The sequence below is a fragment of the Colletotrichum scovillei genome (assembly GCF_011075155.1).
Source record: "Colletotrichum scovillei strain TJNH1 chromosome Unknown Contig00006, whole genome shotgun sequence".
Classification (NCBI taxonomy): Eukaryota; Fungi; Ascomycota; class Sordariomycetes; order Glomerellales; family Glomerellaceae; genus Colletotrichum; species Colletotrichum scovillei.
In genome coordinates, this window is record NW_023336264.1 from 3,199,479 (window position 1) to 3,215,846 (window position 16,368).

The window sequence follows — 16,368 nt, forward strand, 5'->3', positions numbered from 1 at the left end:
GAGGTAGGTAAGGTGAGGTAAGGTACGTTCATCCTCGACTTCCTACTGGTCCTCGGAACGGCGCAAGGCAAGTCGATGAGCCCGAATGGCCGGGCATTGGCTTTCGGTGGCCCTAAAAGCAGGACGGGATGTTTCTGCACTAGGGATTGCGTACCCAAAGCAGTAGGTAACGAGCCTGTCGACGCTTCCAGGTTCCATCTGCATTGTTGACGAGTGGTGATGACCTGCGATAGAGCAGAGAGGCCTCGTCTTCGCCCCCAACCCTCGTTCATCCCTCACACCCGTCGTCGCCCGTCCATCTGCCCCTCCCTCCCTCCGTCTCTGTCTCCCTCCTTCTTCCGTCATCCAAATAAATAGTTTGCGCCGCCTCATCCAGCCTGCTCACACTCACACATTCTGACCGCCGATTTCTTCTGCCCTGCATTTCTGGCTAATTTTCTTGTCGCCGTCCAACGTCCCTCTCTTTTCTAACACTGCAATTCCAAGCAGCAACAACGGCGTCAAAGGATCCTCGCGCCACTTTCGCAAACGAGACAGACAAAGCACATGCTCTTTTTACTCCGTACCTTATTACTCCAGTACCCTCTCAACCGGTAGCCCCACCAGCATAAACGAACGTCTAAAGAGGTCCGTCCCGCAACGGAGCCACGCTTCGAGCACGTTCCTCACCGAAACATTGAACCACCAAAAAGTAAAAAGACATCCACTCTTCCCCGGCCAGAACAGTCCGGCGCAGGACCAGCCCAGGCACGGCGCATTGAGAACTGACAGAGCTGGTACTTTGCAGTTGCCTGTGGGTAGGTGCATTCTCTCGGTACCAAGTCACAGTATCTCCTTTTTCCCTGACCTAATTGTTTTCCCAAGCCTATCAATCCAAACCAGCCTCAGAGCAACCCAAATCAACACGAAGGAGAAGAGCACTATACGAATTGCTCACTGCTCTGTACCGCCGTATCCCAAAAGAGACGACCCTTTGCGTCTGATCTGCCATCGCCCGTCCCTGTCAGGTCTCAGGTCTCACATCCTACCCATCCTTCCTCAAAAAGGTGTCTCAAACCTCACCACACCCCCAAAAAAGGGGAACCAAGTAAACAAGGTACGTGAAACGTTAGCTACGGTTTCTATCGATCTTCTGGTCGCGCTTCAACTTTCCTCGCGTCTCTGCAATTCCTCACCATCCCACACTCACACATTACTCATACCGACGCAAGTGTGTGGTGTTTCGTGATTCTTCATCTGTGTTTCCGTACCTTGACTTGGATTGCAATTCTCCATCTGCATCTGTGTCTGTATCCCCTGTCAAGAAGCTGTCAAGTGCCGGCTACCTGCAGGCGGTCCGCAGGGCAACAAACTATCCGTTACCTCGGCCAGTTGCCGACCTCGATTGTGTTGCTTACTTTACATTTACCCCTCATTCTGCTGTCGTCGTTGCCAGCATTGTTACTTGTGATGGTCGATGTGCCTATCTTGTGGAAGTAAGGTACAGACGGCCACCGCAGACGACAATTGCCTTGGAGGCTCAGCCAACTATGTATGGACCAGCTTGTTAGTGGCTGTCTGGACTCATACAGAGTACACAATAGCGTAGAGGAGGGGCAACATTGCAAGTCCATGACACACCCGACATTGACAATTCTATGGACGGCCGACGCAACCCCCGGCCAGCGGAGCAGTGCTCACTGCTGACAGTCATACAATGACAATCGGCCACCCACTTTATTCTGTTAGTCCATTGGATCTGTTGTCCATGGGCCATGGCCCATCTCCCGGGGCACCCAAGTGGGACAACAAAGCAAGGGGGTCGAGAACGTCGGCCAGCCCAGCACCCAGCAAGGCCAGCACCCATCCCTTCGTCCCCATACGATGGATGGGACCGATGGGTGCCTTTGGTGCTCCATCCTCTCTCCCCGTTTTCTCTGCCCGGCGATGGTCACGGCGTTTGCGATGCGAAGATCAGGGCTTCTTCTTCTTCGTTCTGGCACCTCGGATGACTGAAGCCTGCCTGCACTGCACCAACCACAACTCTTGGTCAATTTGGCTTGTGCCCTGGTTAACGATTCCCTCTCACCTGACCGTTTTCCCAAGTCCCTATTACCAGTACTTTCCTTAGCCTGTACGGCCTGAGAGCAGGCTGACAGGATGGGATGGGATGGGATGGCGGGGTTGGGTTGGGCTCGCCCTGGCTGGTCGTAGTGACCGCCATGAAGAGCCATTGTGTTTTTTTTTCTTGGTGTACATTCGCTTCCCCTCCACCCCCTCCCCCTCCCTCCCTTCTCCATGTCTATTTTATCGTGTCTGTGTCTGTGTGTCCATTCCACATGATTCACCGGAATGTGTGCTGATCTGAGGCTTGTAGCTTAGGTGGTATCAGTACCCCCAAGGTGGTCTAGGTATTTTGCTACTGCGTACTGCGTACTCCCACAAAACGCGGCATTACGGACGGATACGCCTTCTAGTTGCTACTCCGTAAAGTACCTAGTGCTTGGAATTGAAGCTCGAGGACTCGTCCGCTGTGTCCACCGTTGCCCGCTTTTTGGTTTTGCTCTCACCGACAACCCCCGTCTGTCGGCTACCGGATCCCTGAAGACCAACCGCTTAATCAGGCAATTGCGGTGCCCAGCACGAGATTCCCTCTCTTCCCGCTCCGTCCAAAAGTGGGACGGGTTTCTTCCACTTGGCTGGCACCCTCACTCTTTCTCTCGACCTCTCGACTTCTCAACCTCTCGACGCAGCAAGGTACTTCTGCTGTGGACATCGCATCGCATCGCCACCCCGACAGGCTTTCTTCTCTAAGGATCTCTCTTTAGGGCTCAGAGTTGCCAATTCATACCGATTCGTCCAGACCTGAGCTGCGGCTTAGGTTGTGCATGAGGTGTACTTCGTGCCTACTACACAGCACTCCTTCTTGTACCCCCGTACGCCTTGGCTTTGGCCTTGTCTACCTAAAAGGCTGTCTTAAACGGAGCGGTCGACTAGACCCGCAATAGCTGCCCAGCTGCCACAATTTTCCTTGCACCCAATCGCGCTTCTTTTTGCGCCCAACTGCACGATCTCGCCAAATAGCAGGGGGCTTCCCTGGTTACATTCCCAAGCCCACGAACGAATATCCACCCACCGACTGCCGCCCTGCCCACCCCTCAATTTTCGCAAACCGTCCGTCTCGTCTCGACTCGTCCTGCAACTCAGTCCTTCGCACAGAAACTTTGTTTTCTTGAAGTCTGCCGCCGCCGTCGCCGTCGCCTCTCTTACCGCTCTACGCTGCTGTCATCTGATCGCTTTGCTTTGCTTTGCTTTCAATCTTAACCGTCAACCCATCCTATCCTCCCTTTCCTTCTTCCGCCACCAGTTCGTTGCTTGGAATCCACCCACCCTTGTGCGAATTGCGCCAGGACGAACGCTGTACCCGACCTACACACCATCACATTCGAGCCCTCGACACCGAATTCCTGTTGGTTTCCCATAGAGGAACCCCGACTTTCGCCCACCCTATTTCATCCCACGTCCTCGCTCGATTCACCCCTTTGCTCCGACTTTCTTGCGAGATTGTCGTGAGTAAAGGGTCTTTTTCTTCGCCACAGACTTCCTCATGTCGTCCGCGTAAGTCTTATATTTTCAACTACGCCAGGGACCAATCGACTTGGTGGCTTTCACCATACACCAGTCAACTAACACAACCGGAAGACGATCTCAATACCGACGCCCGGGTCATCTGTCGTCCACGCCCATAGCGTCTCAATCCACTTCAACAAGTGAAGACGAGTCGTACTACCAAAGCAGCCGCCACCACGAGACTGAAGGTATCAGCTCCTCCGAAGTCTCAGAAACAGATTCTTCCATAGCAGACTCCGAGGATCTCGAACCAGACGACTCGGCCTCAAACGACGGTGCTCCCAGATACGCTCGTCCGGCGCTACAGCAACATCACCAGCAACATCACCAGCAACATCACCAGCCACAACATCATCAACAACGGCCACAACACGCAGTTCAATACCGTCAACACCAAATCCCCCAGCCCACTGCTCCTCCTCCCGGCACATCCATCCAGTACCCGTATCGGCCCGGTCCAGTGCCGACCCCAACCGAAAGCCTGGATTCTAACGACGACTACGCGTCCCCCTTTGGCCCTCGTCCCGGTTACAGTCACGTACCGGCGCCTAGCCATGGGGGGCATCCTTCCTACTATGGTGGTCGTGGTGGTCACCCGCAGGCTGGCTACCCTCAAAGTCACGTAGGCGGCTACGGCGCCCCGAGCCCATACGGCCATCCCGAACCCCGGATGTTGGGATATGGTGGTTACAATCACAATGCCTTTTCGCCAATGTCGAATCACAGTGGGCAAAGCTACTTCGGAGGGGAGCCTGGACGATACGATATGATGCCGTACCAGCAACCGCACCCGCCGGCCCATTACAACCCTCACGGCTATCAACAGATGCAACACCACATGCAGTACATGGGCGGACAATTCCCTCCCCCTCCCCCTACAGAAGCACCGCAGCCGTCCAAGACCCCCGCACCCGAGCCGCCACCAAAGGAGGACCCGGAGAAGAAGAAGCTCCAACAAGAACTCGAGCTGTTCAAAAAGATGCAGGCTGAGAAGGAAGAGCAGCAGAAGCAGAAGGAGCTGGAGGAGAAGCTTCGGAAAGAAGCAGAAGAGAACATCAAGCGACGAATGGAGGCCTTGAAGGAGGCCCAGGAGCTCGCGCAGAAGGAGATTGAAAAGGCAAAGATTGAGGCCGAAAAGGCTGCTAGAGAGGCTATCGAGGCTGAACGCAAAGCCGAGGAGCAGAGACAAAAGCTTCACCAGGAAGCCATGGCCAAGGTTGAGCGTGAAGCCAGGGAGAGGCTGGAACGCGAGTTGAAGGCCGAGGCTGAGCGTAAGAGGCTTGAGGAAGAGGCCCGCATCAAGGCCGAAGCCGAAGCGAGGCAACGTCTCAAGGAGGCAATCCAGGCTGAGGCCGATGCCAGAGCCAAGGCCGCCGAAGAGGCTGAAGCCAAGAGAAAATGGGAGGACGACATGCGCAAGAAGGCCGAAGACGAAGCCCGTGCCAAGATGGAGGCCGAGAAGAAGGCAGCTGCCGAAGCTGCGGCGGCGCAAGCGAAGCTCGAAGCCGATCTCAAGGCCAAGGCTGAAGCCGACTGGATAGCCAAGGTCGCGGCGGAGAAGAAGGCGGCGGAGGAGGCTGCGGCGGAGAAGAAGAGGTACGAGGAGGAGATGAGATTGAAGGCCGAAGCCGCAATCGCTGCCGAGAAGAAGGCTGCCGAGGAGGCCGAGGCAGCCAAGAAGAAGTACGAGGAGGAAATGAAGGCCAAGGCCGAGTTCGAAGCTCGCACCAAATTGGAGGCTGAGAAGAAGGCCGCCGAAGAGGCTGCTGCCGCCGCCGCCGCTGCTAAGAAGGCCGACGAGGAGCTCAAGAAGAAGTACACCGAAGAAGCCAAGGCCAAGTACGAGGCCGACAAGAACAAGGGCAAAGACAAAGCCCCTATCAAGTTCAAGGACGCCGTGGGCAGGAAATTCAGCTTCCCCTTCCACTTGTGCTCAACCTGGACAGTACGTTTGCCTTCCATCTTTTCTGCTCTCGCCGGCGTCAAACTGACCTTGATTTAGGGTATGGAAGAGCTCATTAAACAAGCCTTCATTCACGTGGACGTCATCGGACCGCATGTGCAAGAAGGTCACTACGATTTGATTGGGCCTAATGGAGAAATTATCTTGCCCCAGGTCTGGGATAAGGTGGTCGAGCCAGACTGGACCATTGAGATGCGAATGTGGCCCATGGATAAGGCGCCTCCGCGCCCTATGCCGCAGCATGGCATGCCGCTCGACCCTGCCCTCAGAGAGAGGATGGCGCATATGGCAGGCATGAGGCAACACGGTCATGCTCGAATGAATAGCTTCCCTCCGGGTATGGCTCCTCCTGGTAGCAGGCCTGGCGGCGGCGGCCCACAGCCACCTCCCCCACCGGGCTGGGTCCCTCCCGGCGTACGTCCCGGCGGTCACGGCATGCCTGCCAACGTCGTTACGGTTGAGCCCGGCAAGTCCTCCAAGCACAAATCGAAATCCAAGGGCTCGATGCTCAATTTCTTGGCCGGCGGTGCCCCTAAGGCTGCCAAGAAGAAGTAAGTTGCCTAAGATTATCGCCATGCTGGTGCTGTGTGCTAACAGATGCGTAGGAAGAAATGATCACCAGCGTGCATATCGGAAATTTCCTTGAACTCTAAAGACCTGTTACGATCACACACACAACTCAATGAACTTGCCGGGCTGGGGATCCTTATTTGTTTTTACATATGATACCTTGTCGCGCCTTCTTTTTCCACATTATTCAGATTCCCGTCAGTCAGATCGAGCCTCCGAAATGCATCTTACGGCTACCACGGTTCATTTCGACGATCTTATAACGCATGTATGCCGGAGTATGAGCTGCGTGAGGACGGGACACCTATTTCCCCAGAGAGAGACCGTACATGTTTTGGCGGAGCATTGCATGCATCATGGGGGCAAGCTAGGGGGTACGACATTTTTATTTCCGAGGCATGGCGCAAAAAGAGGAGGACGAGACTGTGAGGCCCATTTGGTAGATGTTTACTCTTTTGGTTTTTTCTTCTTGCACAGACAAGTTTTGGTGTGGTAGATTATTGGCGACGAAAACGAACATTGCACTGTTTTATATATGCACTTCTTGACAATGACCTCACCATGTCTTTCACTTTCTAAGCCTTTCCCATGTCTTTATTAGTCTACATATTGTACAGCTCTTCTACAGAGAAGCTTAGGTAAGAACCCTTTATAGTCTAGGAGTACCCAAAACCGCCTTTACACGTTTCTGGAACGCCTCAATCATGACGCCCGCCACCTTTTCAGAAACCGCAGCGCTGACGGCCGAGTACAACGGATTCGCAAACTGGAACCGAATCACCAGATCCACCTCGGTGCCCGTCCCGGAGGCAAGCGGCCTGAGCTGCCACTTTGTCACCAGACTCCTGAACACGGCGCCGCCCTCGCCTCCGTTACCGGGACTCGCGCCCTCCACGTCGGCGCCGCTGATCGCCTCGACGCTCTTGCCCGGCACGCAGTGTAACCTGCTCGTGAACGTCTCCTCGAAGCCGCCCCAGCCGACGCGGAGGTCGGCTTGCGTTGGGTACCGCCGGCCGCCGTTTGCCGGGTCCGGGTCGGGTGCGGACCAGGCTGTCACGCGGGAGGCGGCGCAGTAGGGGACGAAGGTCTGGTAGGCGTCCACGTCGGAGATTACGTCGTAGAGTTGCGTGGAGGGGTAGGGCATTGTGCGGGTTGCTGTCAGGACTTGTGGGGTGGTTGAGGGTGCGAGGTTGGGCAGGTTGAAGAAGGGTCGGCGGGAGGGGGTGGTGAGGCGGGTTCGAGAGGCGAGGGAGGTTCGTAATGGGGGTGGGAGGCGGAGGAGGGGTCTTGCGGTTGCCATTGTGGTGTGCTTTGGTCGTGAGTTCGGGGGAGTTTGGTGGGAGGTTTCGAGGTTCGGGTTCAAGGTCGAGAGGTTCGCGATGCGGGTTTGGAGGATGTGAGAGGTCGGTATTAGGCCAATGGGCTATGTTTTTCGCTCGTCATATACAATGCTGCTAACAGAAGGAAGAAGAAACGAGTGTTCTATATGAAAGAGCCACCTCTCGAGGTTCTTGTTGCGCCGTCCGAAATGCCGAGTGAGTTCGTCCCAAAGAAAAATGTCGTGGAGCTGGGCGCAATGACGATTAGAAAGAAGCTGTCGGTCGGTGTTAGTGGGATTGGGTTTGCGGTCTGCACCAGTCGTACAGTGTCCGGTAGCGCGGGAAGCTCATAGACACAGTACCAACATACCTTACCACCTTGGCTTAGGTAGGTCGTGGAGCCCCAGCACATCATTATCGGGCTGGGCTTTGGTGGGGTTTGGATTATCGAGCAGCAAGCAGCGCTACAGCACAGCTCTCTCCACAAGCCAGGTTGGCAAGCCACAGCAAGCCCGCCATCAACCGTCCCGCATCTCCTCCGACTCTGACATCCCTTGGACATTAACACCCAAGGCGACGGCGGCGACGACAACGAAAACGACGACAATACCACCGGAGCCGACCTCCATCCACAATGTACCATAGAACCCAGAGTACCTGACCGAACCTCCCCCAAACACTTCCTCCGAAACTCGATACCTTTTGCCTTCTCTAGGCTGCCTTCCGTCCCTAGCGTGGGGCTGTTGTCATTCTCAAGATGTACGTCTCTCTTCCGGAGGTGGATGACGTTCGCGAAAACGAGAAAGTCAACACACTCAGCGCCGCAAGAGAGCTTCCAGCGCGCTGACTAGACCGGACACACTACCTCAGGTTCGAGAAATCGCTCTACGACCTCATCAGAGGCTTGCGAAACCATAAAGGCAACGAGCGCGAGTACATACAGAACAGCTTGAAGGAATGTCGCGCAGAAGTTCGCGGGCAGGACATGGGTGAGCCAGACACTCCCTCTCTCGGCTGCGGGGGCTAGCATCCTTGGCGAACAAGAGAGAACGGTATGCTGACTTGGGTTGTTTCTCCCTCTGCCAGACGTGAAGGCGACGGCGCTGCTGAAGCTGGTCTACCTCGAAATGGTTGGTCACGATATGTCGTGGGCCTCGTTCCATGTCCTCGAGGTCATGTCGTCGCAAAAGTACCACCAGAAGAGGGTCGGGTACCTGGCCGCTGTCCAGAGCTTCCGGCCTGATACCGAAGTGCTCATGCTTGCTACGAATCTTCTGAAGAAGGTAATGCTACCCGGCCCAATCTTGCGCTCGAAGAGGGGGGCGGAGGTTGTTGGATAGTACATACGGGACGAGTGAGACTGACAACTGTGCTCCCAGGACCTGTCGTCGACACAAGCGACCACCATATCCCTACCAATGGCTACGCTGCCGCACATCATAAACCCCTCCCTCGCCCTCTCGACCCTCTCCGATCTCCTCCCGCGCCTCGGTCACTCGAACCCGGCCATTCGCAAGAAGACCATTGTGACGCTGTACCGCCTGGCGCTGGTCTACCCCGAGACGCTGCGCGCGGCGTGGCCCAAGATCAAGGAGCGGCTGATGGACAAGGACGAGGACCCGAGTGTCACGGCGGCCATTGTCAACGTGGTGTGCGAGCTGGGGTGGAGGAGACCGCACGATTTCCTGCCGCTGGCTCCCAGGCTGTTTGAGCTCCTTGTCGATGGCGGTAATAACTGGATGGCCATCAAGCTGATCAAACTAGTATGTCTGGCTAGAATTGAGTGTGCTGCCGTATGGTTTTGCTGACTATGGGTGTAGTTTGCGACATTGACACCGTTGGAACCTCGCCTCGTTCGAAAGTTGCTGCCGCCCCTGACTGAGCTGATCCGGACGACACCAGCCATGTCGCTACTCTACGAGTGCATCAACGGCATCATCCAGGGAGGTATTCTAGGCAGCGCAGATGACGTCTCAGGCAGAGAAGAAATCGCGACGCTTTGCGTGAACAAGCTCAGGGGGATGATCATGGTAGACGGCGACCCGAACCGTGAGTCCTAATCCTCGCCGGCTAAACTTTGAAAGCTAACACGGGCTAGTGAAATACGTTGCACTGCTTGCATTCAACAAGATTGTCGTGACACACCCGTTCTTGGTGGCGCAACAAGAAGATGTCATTCTTGAGTGTATCGACAGTGCTGATATCACTATCCGCATCAAGGCCCTGGATCTCGTCCAGGGCATGGTCAGCAGTGACAACCTGGTGTCCATCGTGAGCCGTCTGATGAAGCAGCTCAAGTCATCTGCGCCGAAGAGGGACCGACCCGGGGCACCCCTCGGCCCAGACACGGGAATGGACTCGGAGGAGGAAGCAGAGATCGAGATACACTCACCGACCAAGGCTCAGGAAGAGCCACCACTTCCCGACGACTACAGGAGCGACGTCATCGGACGGATCCTGACCATGTGCTCGCAGAACAACTACAGCAGCTTGACTGATTTTGACTGGTACATCGACGTACTCATCCAGCTCGTCCGCATGGCGCCAACACCACGATCAGTCGAGACCGAACTCGACTCGGTCGCTGCGTCTGGAAAGTCAACCGCCGGAGACGTATCAGGAAGGATTGGAGACGAGCTGAGGAACGTCGCCGTAAAGGTGCATGCGCTACGAGGGGCGGCGGTCCGGGCGGCCGATCTCATCATTCAACAAATGAATGCGGACACACCCGCCGGTCACTCGCTCTCATCAGCATCGCTCAAGTCGACGTCTTGGTTGGTTGGAGAGTACGCAAACCAGCTGGCATACCCTGAAGACACTCTAGGAAACCTACTGCGCACATTATCTCGCACAAATATCCCCGATATTCTTACGACAAGTCTGCAGGGTGTCACAAAGATATTCGCCTATATTGCAGGGAACGAAGGCCAGCCGTGGACCCCTGAGTGGAAGACAAAGATCTCGTTGCTCCTGGCGCGTGTGGTTCACACGTTGGAGCCGCTTGCTCTTCACCCGAATCTTGAAGTTCAGGAGAGATCCGTCGAATTTATTGAACTTTTGAAGCTTACTGCGGAGGCGGCCTCTGGTCAGGCAGCGTCAACTGAGGATTCTCACCAGGATCCTCCGTTGCTGTTGACACAGGCCATTCCATCTTTGTTCCAAGGATGGGAGCTCAATTCCGTCGCTGTTGGAGCGCAGCGGAACGTTCCCATGCCCGAGGGTTTGGACCTGGATGAACCTATCCACCCGAACCTGGCACATCTGCTCGCCCAGGCTGATGTGATACCAATGGAGGCTAACGAGGCAGACGACTTTGAGGTATATTACCACCAGCGTCCGGCGCCGACCAGCATATCCTCTTCCGAACCAGCTATCAGCAGGATCGCCGACGTCCCGGCAGAGGAGGTCGTCAGCTCGTACCAGCAGCAGGCGACGGAAGACAGCTACCTGGACGCAGACATCGTGGCCAGGAGGAAAGCCGAGCGCAACGAGCGCAACCGCGACGATCCGTTCTACATCGCCGCGCCTGACGCGGCACCCAGGACATCGACCCCGATACACAACATTCTTCAAAAGGAGAACGGCCCAGATCTCGATATAGACTCTATACCGATAATGCAGTTGGATCTCGACAAGCTGGGCAGCTCGGCACCCGGTCCCACGTCTCCCATCAACCGACCGCAACCGCGACCGAGGCAGAGGGTCGTCATCGCCGCGGACGAGACACTCGCCGGCAGCGGCGTCTCCACACCGCGCAACTACGAATCAGAGAACAACTCGGACAGCTTCACAAAGTCGCGCGCCAAGAAGCTCCGCCAGGGTCTCTTGCACGTCGACTCGTCCACGCTCGGCTCCCTCAGCCTCGAGGGCGATGCGGCGTCGTCCAGCAACACGCCGTTTGACTACGAGCGGCAGCAGCGCGAGGAGGCGGAGATGGCGCAGGCGATGAAGGAGGTGGAGAGGCTTCGGCTCGAGATGCAGCGCGCCAACGAGCGCATCCAGGTTGCGCAGGGCGTCGACGTTGCCGGCACGGTGGTGAAGAAGAAGACCAAGAAGAGTAAGAAGACAACAGAAAAGGACGGAGCCGGGGCCGGCGAGGGATCAGCTGTCAAGACGAAAAAGAAGAAGAAGAAGGCCGCCGTCGCTGACGGCGGTGCCGCGCCGCCTGCCGTGCTCTTGACGGACGACGCGGAAAATAGTGCCGGCGGCGGGGAGGACAGCGCGCTGATACCGCCTCCCGAGACGGCTGTTGAGGGGTCCGGGGAGGGCGGCTTCGATGCTGCCGGTCCACCGGTCGTCGTGCCGAAGAAGAAGAAAAAGAAGAAGACGACCAAGATGGCTGAGATTGCGGGCGATAGTGGTTGAGGCGGGCCAGTTGCGAAAGTGATGAGATGAGGGCAAGACAATAACTCTAGCATGCATAGTAGAATAAAAAAAGGTGCAGTGTTGAATGACATACGGATCGAGTACGATTATGGGTGACGGTGAAGAGCTTGTGTCCAGCACACTAAGCGTATCGCGAGGCAATAGCATACCGGTATATTATTTCCCTCTTTCCTGTGAGCCGCACATATCTCACAAGACATCCATCACTTCACATCATTACAGAAATACGTCAAATTTTTAAATGTTTGAGGAGTACTCCTCTTCTCTTATCAACACCTCCTGGCTCTCTGCTCCCTCCTTCCCCGGCACTTTCAGTCGGGTCCGTCTTTCTCTCATCATCCTCTTGCTTCTCTCTTCTCGTGGGTTTTGGTTTACGTACAGACATGATACAAAGGGGACACCGAGGGAATCGCTTCCCCAAACGTCACCGTCGTTTCGCGTTTCAAACCGCCAAAAAGGAAAAATCAAAACCAGCCAAAAAGTGGATGTCCCCTTTTTTTTATGTTGCCCTGCAAACCCGCCGTCCGTAGCACATAAGTCCTTCCAGCGTCCGTCCACACGTCACACAACAAAAGGGGTGTAATTTGGTTTGAAGAAAATAGACATTAAGAAAAGAAAGAAAAAGGAAAATCTCATGGCCATAAAGAACAAGGAGGCACGGCTTAAACACGCTTGCTTCAGTCATCCATGGGCTTGTCCTCGAGCGTCACTCCGCGGGGCGCGGTGAGGGAATCGCGAGGAGTCGACGAGCCGCTGTCTGTTCCTGCGCTGGGTGCGGCTGCCACGTGTCGATCCAGAGAGTATCGGACACTACTGCGTCCCAGGCTGTTACGCTTCTCAACAGGCGATTCGAGAGCCTTGATTCTGGCCGCGACTCCCTCCGCTGCAGGCGCAGGCGCCGCAGCCGATCCATTGGTTGTCGTCTCCTTTGGCGAGCTGGTTTCGCTGCCGGGAACCTCGAGACTGGACCTCTTGGCTCCAACAACGCTGCCCAAGCTAGAGCGGTGACGGTCGACTGCCGACGCAGGTGGGCTTGTCTGGATCGGGAAGCGAGTCTCGGGGCCACCCGTGCTGCGGTCACGTCTGTGGCCACGAGGGCTAGGGGCAGGGCTTGTTGCGCGACCACGGCTGCCGGCGGCCTTCTCGAGCAGAGCTCTATTCCGCTCTTCCATGTTGGCTCTCCGGTTGCTCTCGTCGGTGCTGATTGCGCGGGGGCGATTGTTGTCTCTGATCGATCCGCCATGGCCAGCGGTAGACATTCGCTTGAGTTCGCTGAAGATGGCGTCTTTGTTGTTGAAGAGGTCACGAACGAGTCTGTAAGAATGCTTCTCTTCCATAGTCAAGGAGGTTTCCGTGCGAGGACGCAAGATGCAGGGCGCAATGCCCGTGGCCAAAGACGCGATGTAAGTCTCATCAGCCGAGGTGAGGTCGATTAGGCGGGTGAAGTGGTTCATACAGGCGTCGAGTGTTGCGATATTAGTAAGACGCATTTGCGAAAGTGTCTGTTGCAGCACAGGCACGCGAGCAGAATCGTCTTCCTGGGTTTGAGTCTGATAGATTGTTCTGACAATCTCGTAAACGTGCGAGGAAACGAGGGAGTCTACAACACTGTTAGTCCTTGGCTTCTGCGAAACTGTTGGAGATCCTCTTACCAGGCAATTCAAGGAGATACAGCTTAAGCAGAGCCGCAACAGTTGGGATATCGAACTCATCAAAAACTTCGGCCGCAACGGGCTTGCCGTCATTCAGCTTGCTACGGAGCTTGTGGATCTGCTGGAGTGGAACATCGACTAGCCACACATTCCGCCTGGCCTCGTCACCTTCGAGATCAGGGTAGTGGTTGTCGAGGTAGGTCAAAATGGTGGTGACAATGATAGGCACTCGCTTCTTATCCGCGCGCGCTCTTGCCTCGAGATCCACTCCGAATGTCTGCTCGTCGACCTTGTTGTAGTAGTTCTCGTACACCACCACCTTGGGAATGAAGCTACCGGTCCGGTAGTTCTCTAGTAGGTACCTGAGGTCTCCTAGAGGCTGGACGGTCTCCTGGAAAAGCATCATATGGTCCACAGCAGATTGCATGCTTGGAATGACGTTGCTGATCGTACCGGAAAAGTCCAGGATAACAGTCTTGATGGCCTTGAGACGATCCAGCTCGCAGCGCTCCAGGAAGCGGAGGTGAATGAAGATGGTCTCCTCCAGATCGCAGCGCATCTCGTCCAACTTGCGCACGCCGCCCTTGTACTTGTCGTCGGCTTCCCTGGCCTCACGGCGCAACCGCTCCGGTGGGGTCTCGTTGGGGTGTTGGTTGTTAAGGACGTTCCAGTTGGCGAGGTATTCGCTGACGGTTCCGACTACGGGTGAATCCGACGACTCGGATGCAGGAAGGGAAAATGTGCGACCAAGAGGCGACTTCTTATCGGGGATACCGGACAGTTTGAAAGCCTTGGGACGCCACTGGTAGAACATCTTGGAGCTGTTGGCGAAAGTGCTGCCAACGTTGCCAATCAATCTCAAGTATCCGTTCGAGATGAGGTCCTGTCCAATTCTCTCGGCATAGCTAACGCTCGTCGTGTTCATGTGCCTCTGCAGATACTCGACAATGTCTGAGCCAGCCGATGTGTTCTGGTAGGTTCCCAGAATGGGCACCTTGGTCTCCCCGAGCTTGATGGTGTTCAACATGTGCGCCAGAATCTTCTTGACTTGCTCGGGCTGGTAGATCTCGTCACCAATCTCGATGGGCTCGTCGTCGTCTTCTTGGGGGTGAAGCTCGGGCTCCTTGTTTTCGGAGACCTTGATCTCCGGAATGTTGTTCTTCGGGCTGTTCTCGGGGTCCTGGAAGGCCAGCTTGGTTTCCTCCTCGATATCCTCAACCAGTCGGCACTTGTTGAAGTAGGTGCTCCTCAGCTTCTTGACCAGCTCGGCCTGCCTGTCGTGCGCCTTGATGCGAGCTTGCAGCTCATCCTGAGAGTCCTGGATGCGCGACTCGTGGGCATCGCACCAGCGCGAAAAAGGGTTAACGACCAAGTCCCGAATGTTCTGAGCAATCTTCTTGTGGTTTTTGGCGCCCTCTTCCATCTCGGTCCGAACACCATCGAAGGCCTGTGATGAGGGTTAGCACGAGCCTCGGGAAAGCTCTCGGTGGGGACGTTGTGCGAACCTTGCGAACGCTGGCACCATCGTCTTTTGAAAAGCCGCCCTGGACTTTGTCTGCGTTTGGTGCAATATCTCCTAGTCGCTGACTGTAAATCTCCTCGGCTTCGGCACGCATTCGAGCGACGGTCAGGACTTGTCGGTTTTCTTGGACACCTTGCTGCAACTTGCTGAAGAGGACGCCGAGTCCTAGCGCGGAGATGCTTAGCCAAAGTGCGAGGGGTTGCAGTAGCGCATTCAGTTGACTTACCTGCAGCATAGTCGCTGGACCAAAAGGAATCTTCGAAGCCCGGCATGATGCCTAAAAGCTCCTACTTGTCGCGGACGATGATGCTGTGTTGAGACGGGTTGAGGCTGAAAAGTTTGGCGGGCAGAGAGAAAAGGAGGCGGCGAGAAATGTTTCGTTTAGTCGTTATGCAGGAGGCGGGAGGTGGGAGGGAAAGACGGGTTGGTATTTTCGGCTCGAGATTAGAGACGCTTTTCTGTCGGTTGCGAGAAGCGAAGGAATACGTCAGCCGCGATTGAGTCGGCAGTGCAGACTGTTCTTGGAAAAGACAGTCGGCAACAAACAAAACGAGAGATAAAAGAGATAGGTGCAGGAAGGTGAAGTAGAAGCAAGATGCTGTAGTGTTCGTTGTCGTCGTCCTTTGTCAGGGGCACATGCCAGTTGGAGGAGGAAATTTTGGAGAGCAGAAATGGAAAAGGCTTTGGAGTGAAGGTGCTGGTGGTCAGTGATTGCTGACAGGTTCAAGGTTCAAGGTTGAAATGCACCTCAGGTTGGGGGGGGGGGGGGGGCAGAAAGGATGGAAGGAGAAGCTGCTTCCACCTCCTGCTGCTGCTTTGCTTTGCTCTCAATGCTCTACGTAGGTATTCCTTCCTCCTGGCTCCTGCTGCTTCCAGATTGCTACGAATAGGAACCTGGATCCGTACTGTGCGTCCAGCTGTGCGTCCCTCGGTCTCCGCAGGGCCATCAGTGAAGCTTTACGACGTGCGGCACCTCTTCCCACTTCATCATCCACCTCCTGCAGCCAACCCGGTGACACGGCATCACACGGCATCACACGGCATCAACCTAGACCAAAGGTCAGCAGCATGGCATTCTCCTGCTGTAAGGTAGGTACGCATACCTCATGCCCTTGGAGGGCTCCTCCTCTGCCACTGCCAACAATCAGCCCGACGAACCGGGGCTACAGAGACACTATCCGTAAAGCAGTCTAGCAATGCTGCAATGGCAACGGTCATTGGGGCCTTGCCTGCGTGCCTTGCCTTGGTCCTTCAAGTTTGAACTTGGAGACGTGGCATTCCATTCCATTGGCCCCCCTGCCTCATGACGAACGATCGAACGAAAGCTGGCCCCTCAGGCGGCAGACC

The 16,368-nt window shown here is 55.7% G+C and overlaps 4 protein-coding genes across 4 annotated transcripts; 2 read left to right on the forward strand and 2 right to left on the reverse strand.

The window, feature by feature from the left end:
• Positions 1 to 3,586: 3,586 nt before the first annotated feature.
• Positions 3,587 to 6,187, forward strand: HER10_EVM0008160 (uncharacterized protein; the record flags this gene model as incomplete). The annotated part of the gene is made up of 4 exons (XM_035477692.1): positions 3,587 to 3,597; positions 3,682 to 5,554; positions 5,612 to 6,123; positions 6,178 to 6,187. 4 exons carry the CDS (start codon positions 3,587 to 3,589, stop codon positions 6,185 to 6,187), a joined length of 2,406 nt encoding a protein of 801 aa, XP_035332966.1.
• Positions 6,188 to 6,791: 604 nt separating this feature from the next.
• Positions 6,792 to 7,442, reverse strand: HER10_EVM0010356 (polyketide cyclase/dehydrase and lipid transporter; the record flags this gene model as incomplete). Its single annotated transcript, XM_035479819.1, has 1 exon — positions 6,792 to 7,442. One exon carries the CDS (start codon positions 7,440 to 7,442, stop codon positions 6,792 to 6,794), a length of 651 nt encoding a protein of 216 aa, XP_035333232.1.
• A 533-nt stretch (positions 7,443 to 7,975) lies between these two features.
• HER10_EVM0005706 (uncharacterized protein) lies at positions 7,976 to 11,863 on the forward strand. The gene is made up of 6 exons (XM_035475311.1): positions 7,976 to 8,220; positions 8,332 to 8,450; positions 8,548 to 8,744; positions 8,841 to 9,224; positions 9,282 to 9,510; positions 9,560 to 11,863. Coding segments are annotated over exons 1-6 (3,198 nt in total). The 5' UTR covers positions 7,976 to 8,218; the 3' UTR covers positions 11,827 to 11,863.
• A 239-nt stretch (positions 11,864 to 12,102) lies between these two features.
• Positions 12,103 to 15,774, reverse strand: HER10_EVM0001345 (uncharacterized protein). Its single transcript, XM_035471096.1, has 4 exons — positions 15,248 to 15,774; positions 15,005 to 15,186; positions 13,500 to 14,946; positions 12,103 to 13,447 (listed from the first exon to the last, which is right to left on the reverse strand). Exons 1-4 carry the CDS (start codon positions 15,291 to 15,293, stop codon positions 12,525 to 12,527), a joined length of 2,598 nt encoding a protein of 865 aa, XP_035332143.1. The 5' UTR covers positions 15,294 to 15,774; the 3' UTR covers positions 12,103 to 12,524.
• Positions 15,775 to 16,368: the final 594 nt, after the last annotated feature.

Coding starts and splice junctions, on each gene's coding strand:
- HER10_EVM0005706 (XM_035475311.1), top strand. Junction 8,451..8,547: donor AGTTCGCGGGCAGGACATGG/GTGAGCCAGACA, acceptor TCCCTCTGCCAG/ACGTGAAGGCGACGGCGCTG. Junction 9,511..9,559: donor GGTAGACGGCGACCCGAACC/GTGAGTCCTAAT, acceptor AACACGGGCTAG/TGAAATACGTTGCACTGCTT.
- HER10_EVM0001345 (XM_035471096.1), bottom strand. CDS start 15,293: ATGCCGGGCTTCGAAGATTCCTTTTGGTCCAGCGACTATGCTGCAG. Junction 14,947..15,004: donor ATGGTGCCAGCGTTCGCAAG/GTTCGCACAACG, acceptor CCCTCATCACAG/GCCTTCGATGGTGTTCGGAC. Junction 13,448..13,499: donor GTATCTCCTTGAATTGCCTG/GTAAGAGGATCT, acceptor ACAGTGTTGTAG/ACTCCCTCGTTTCCTCGCAC.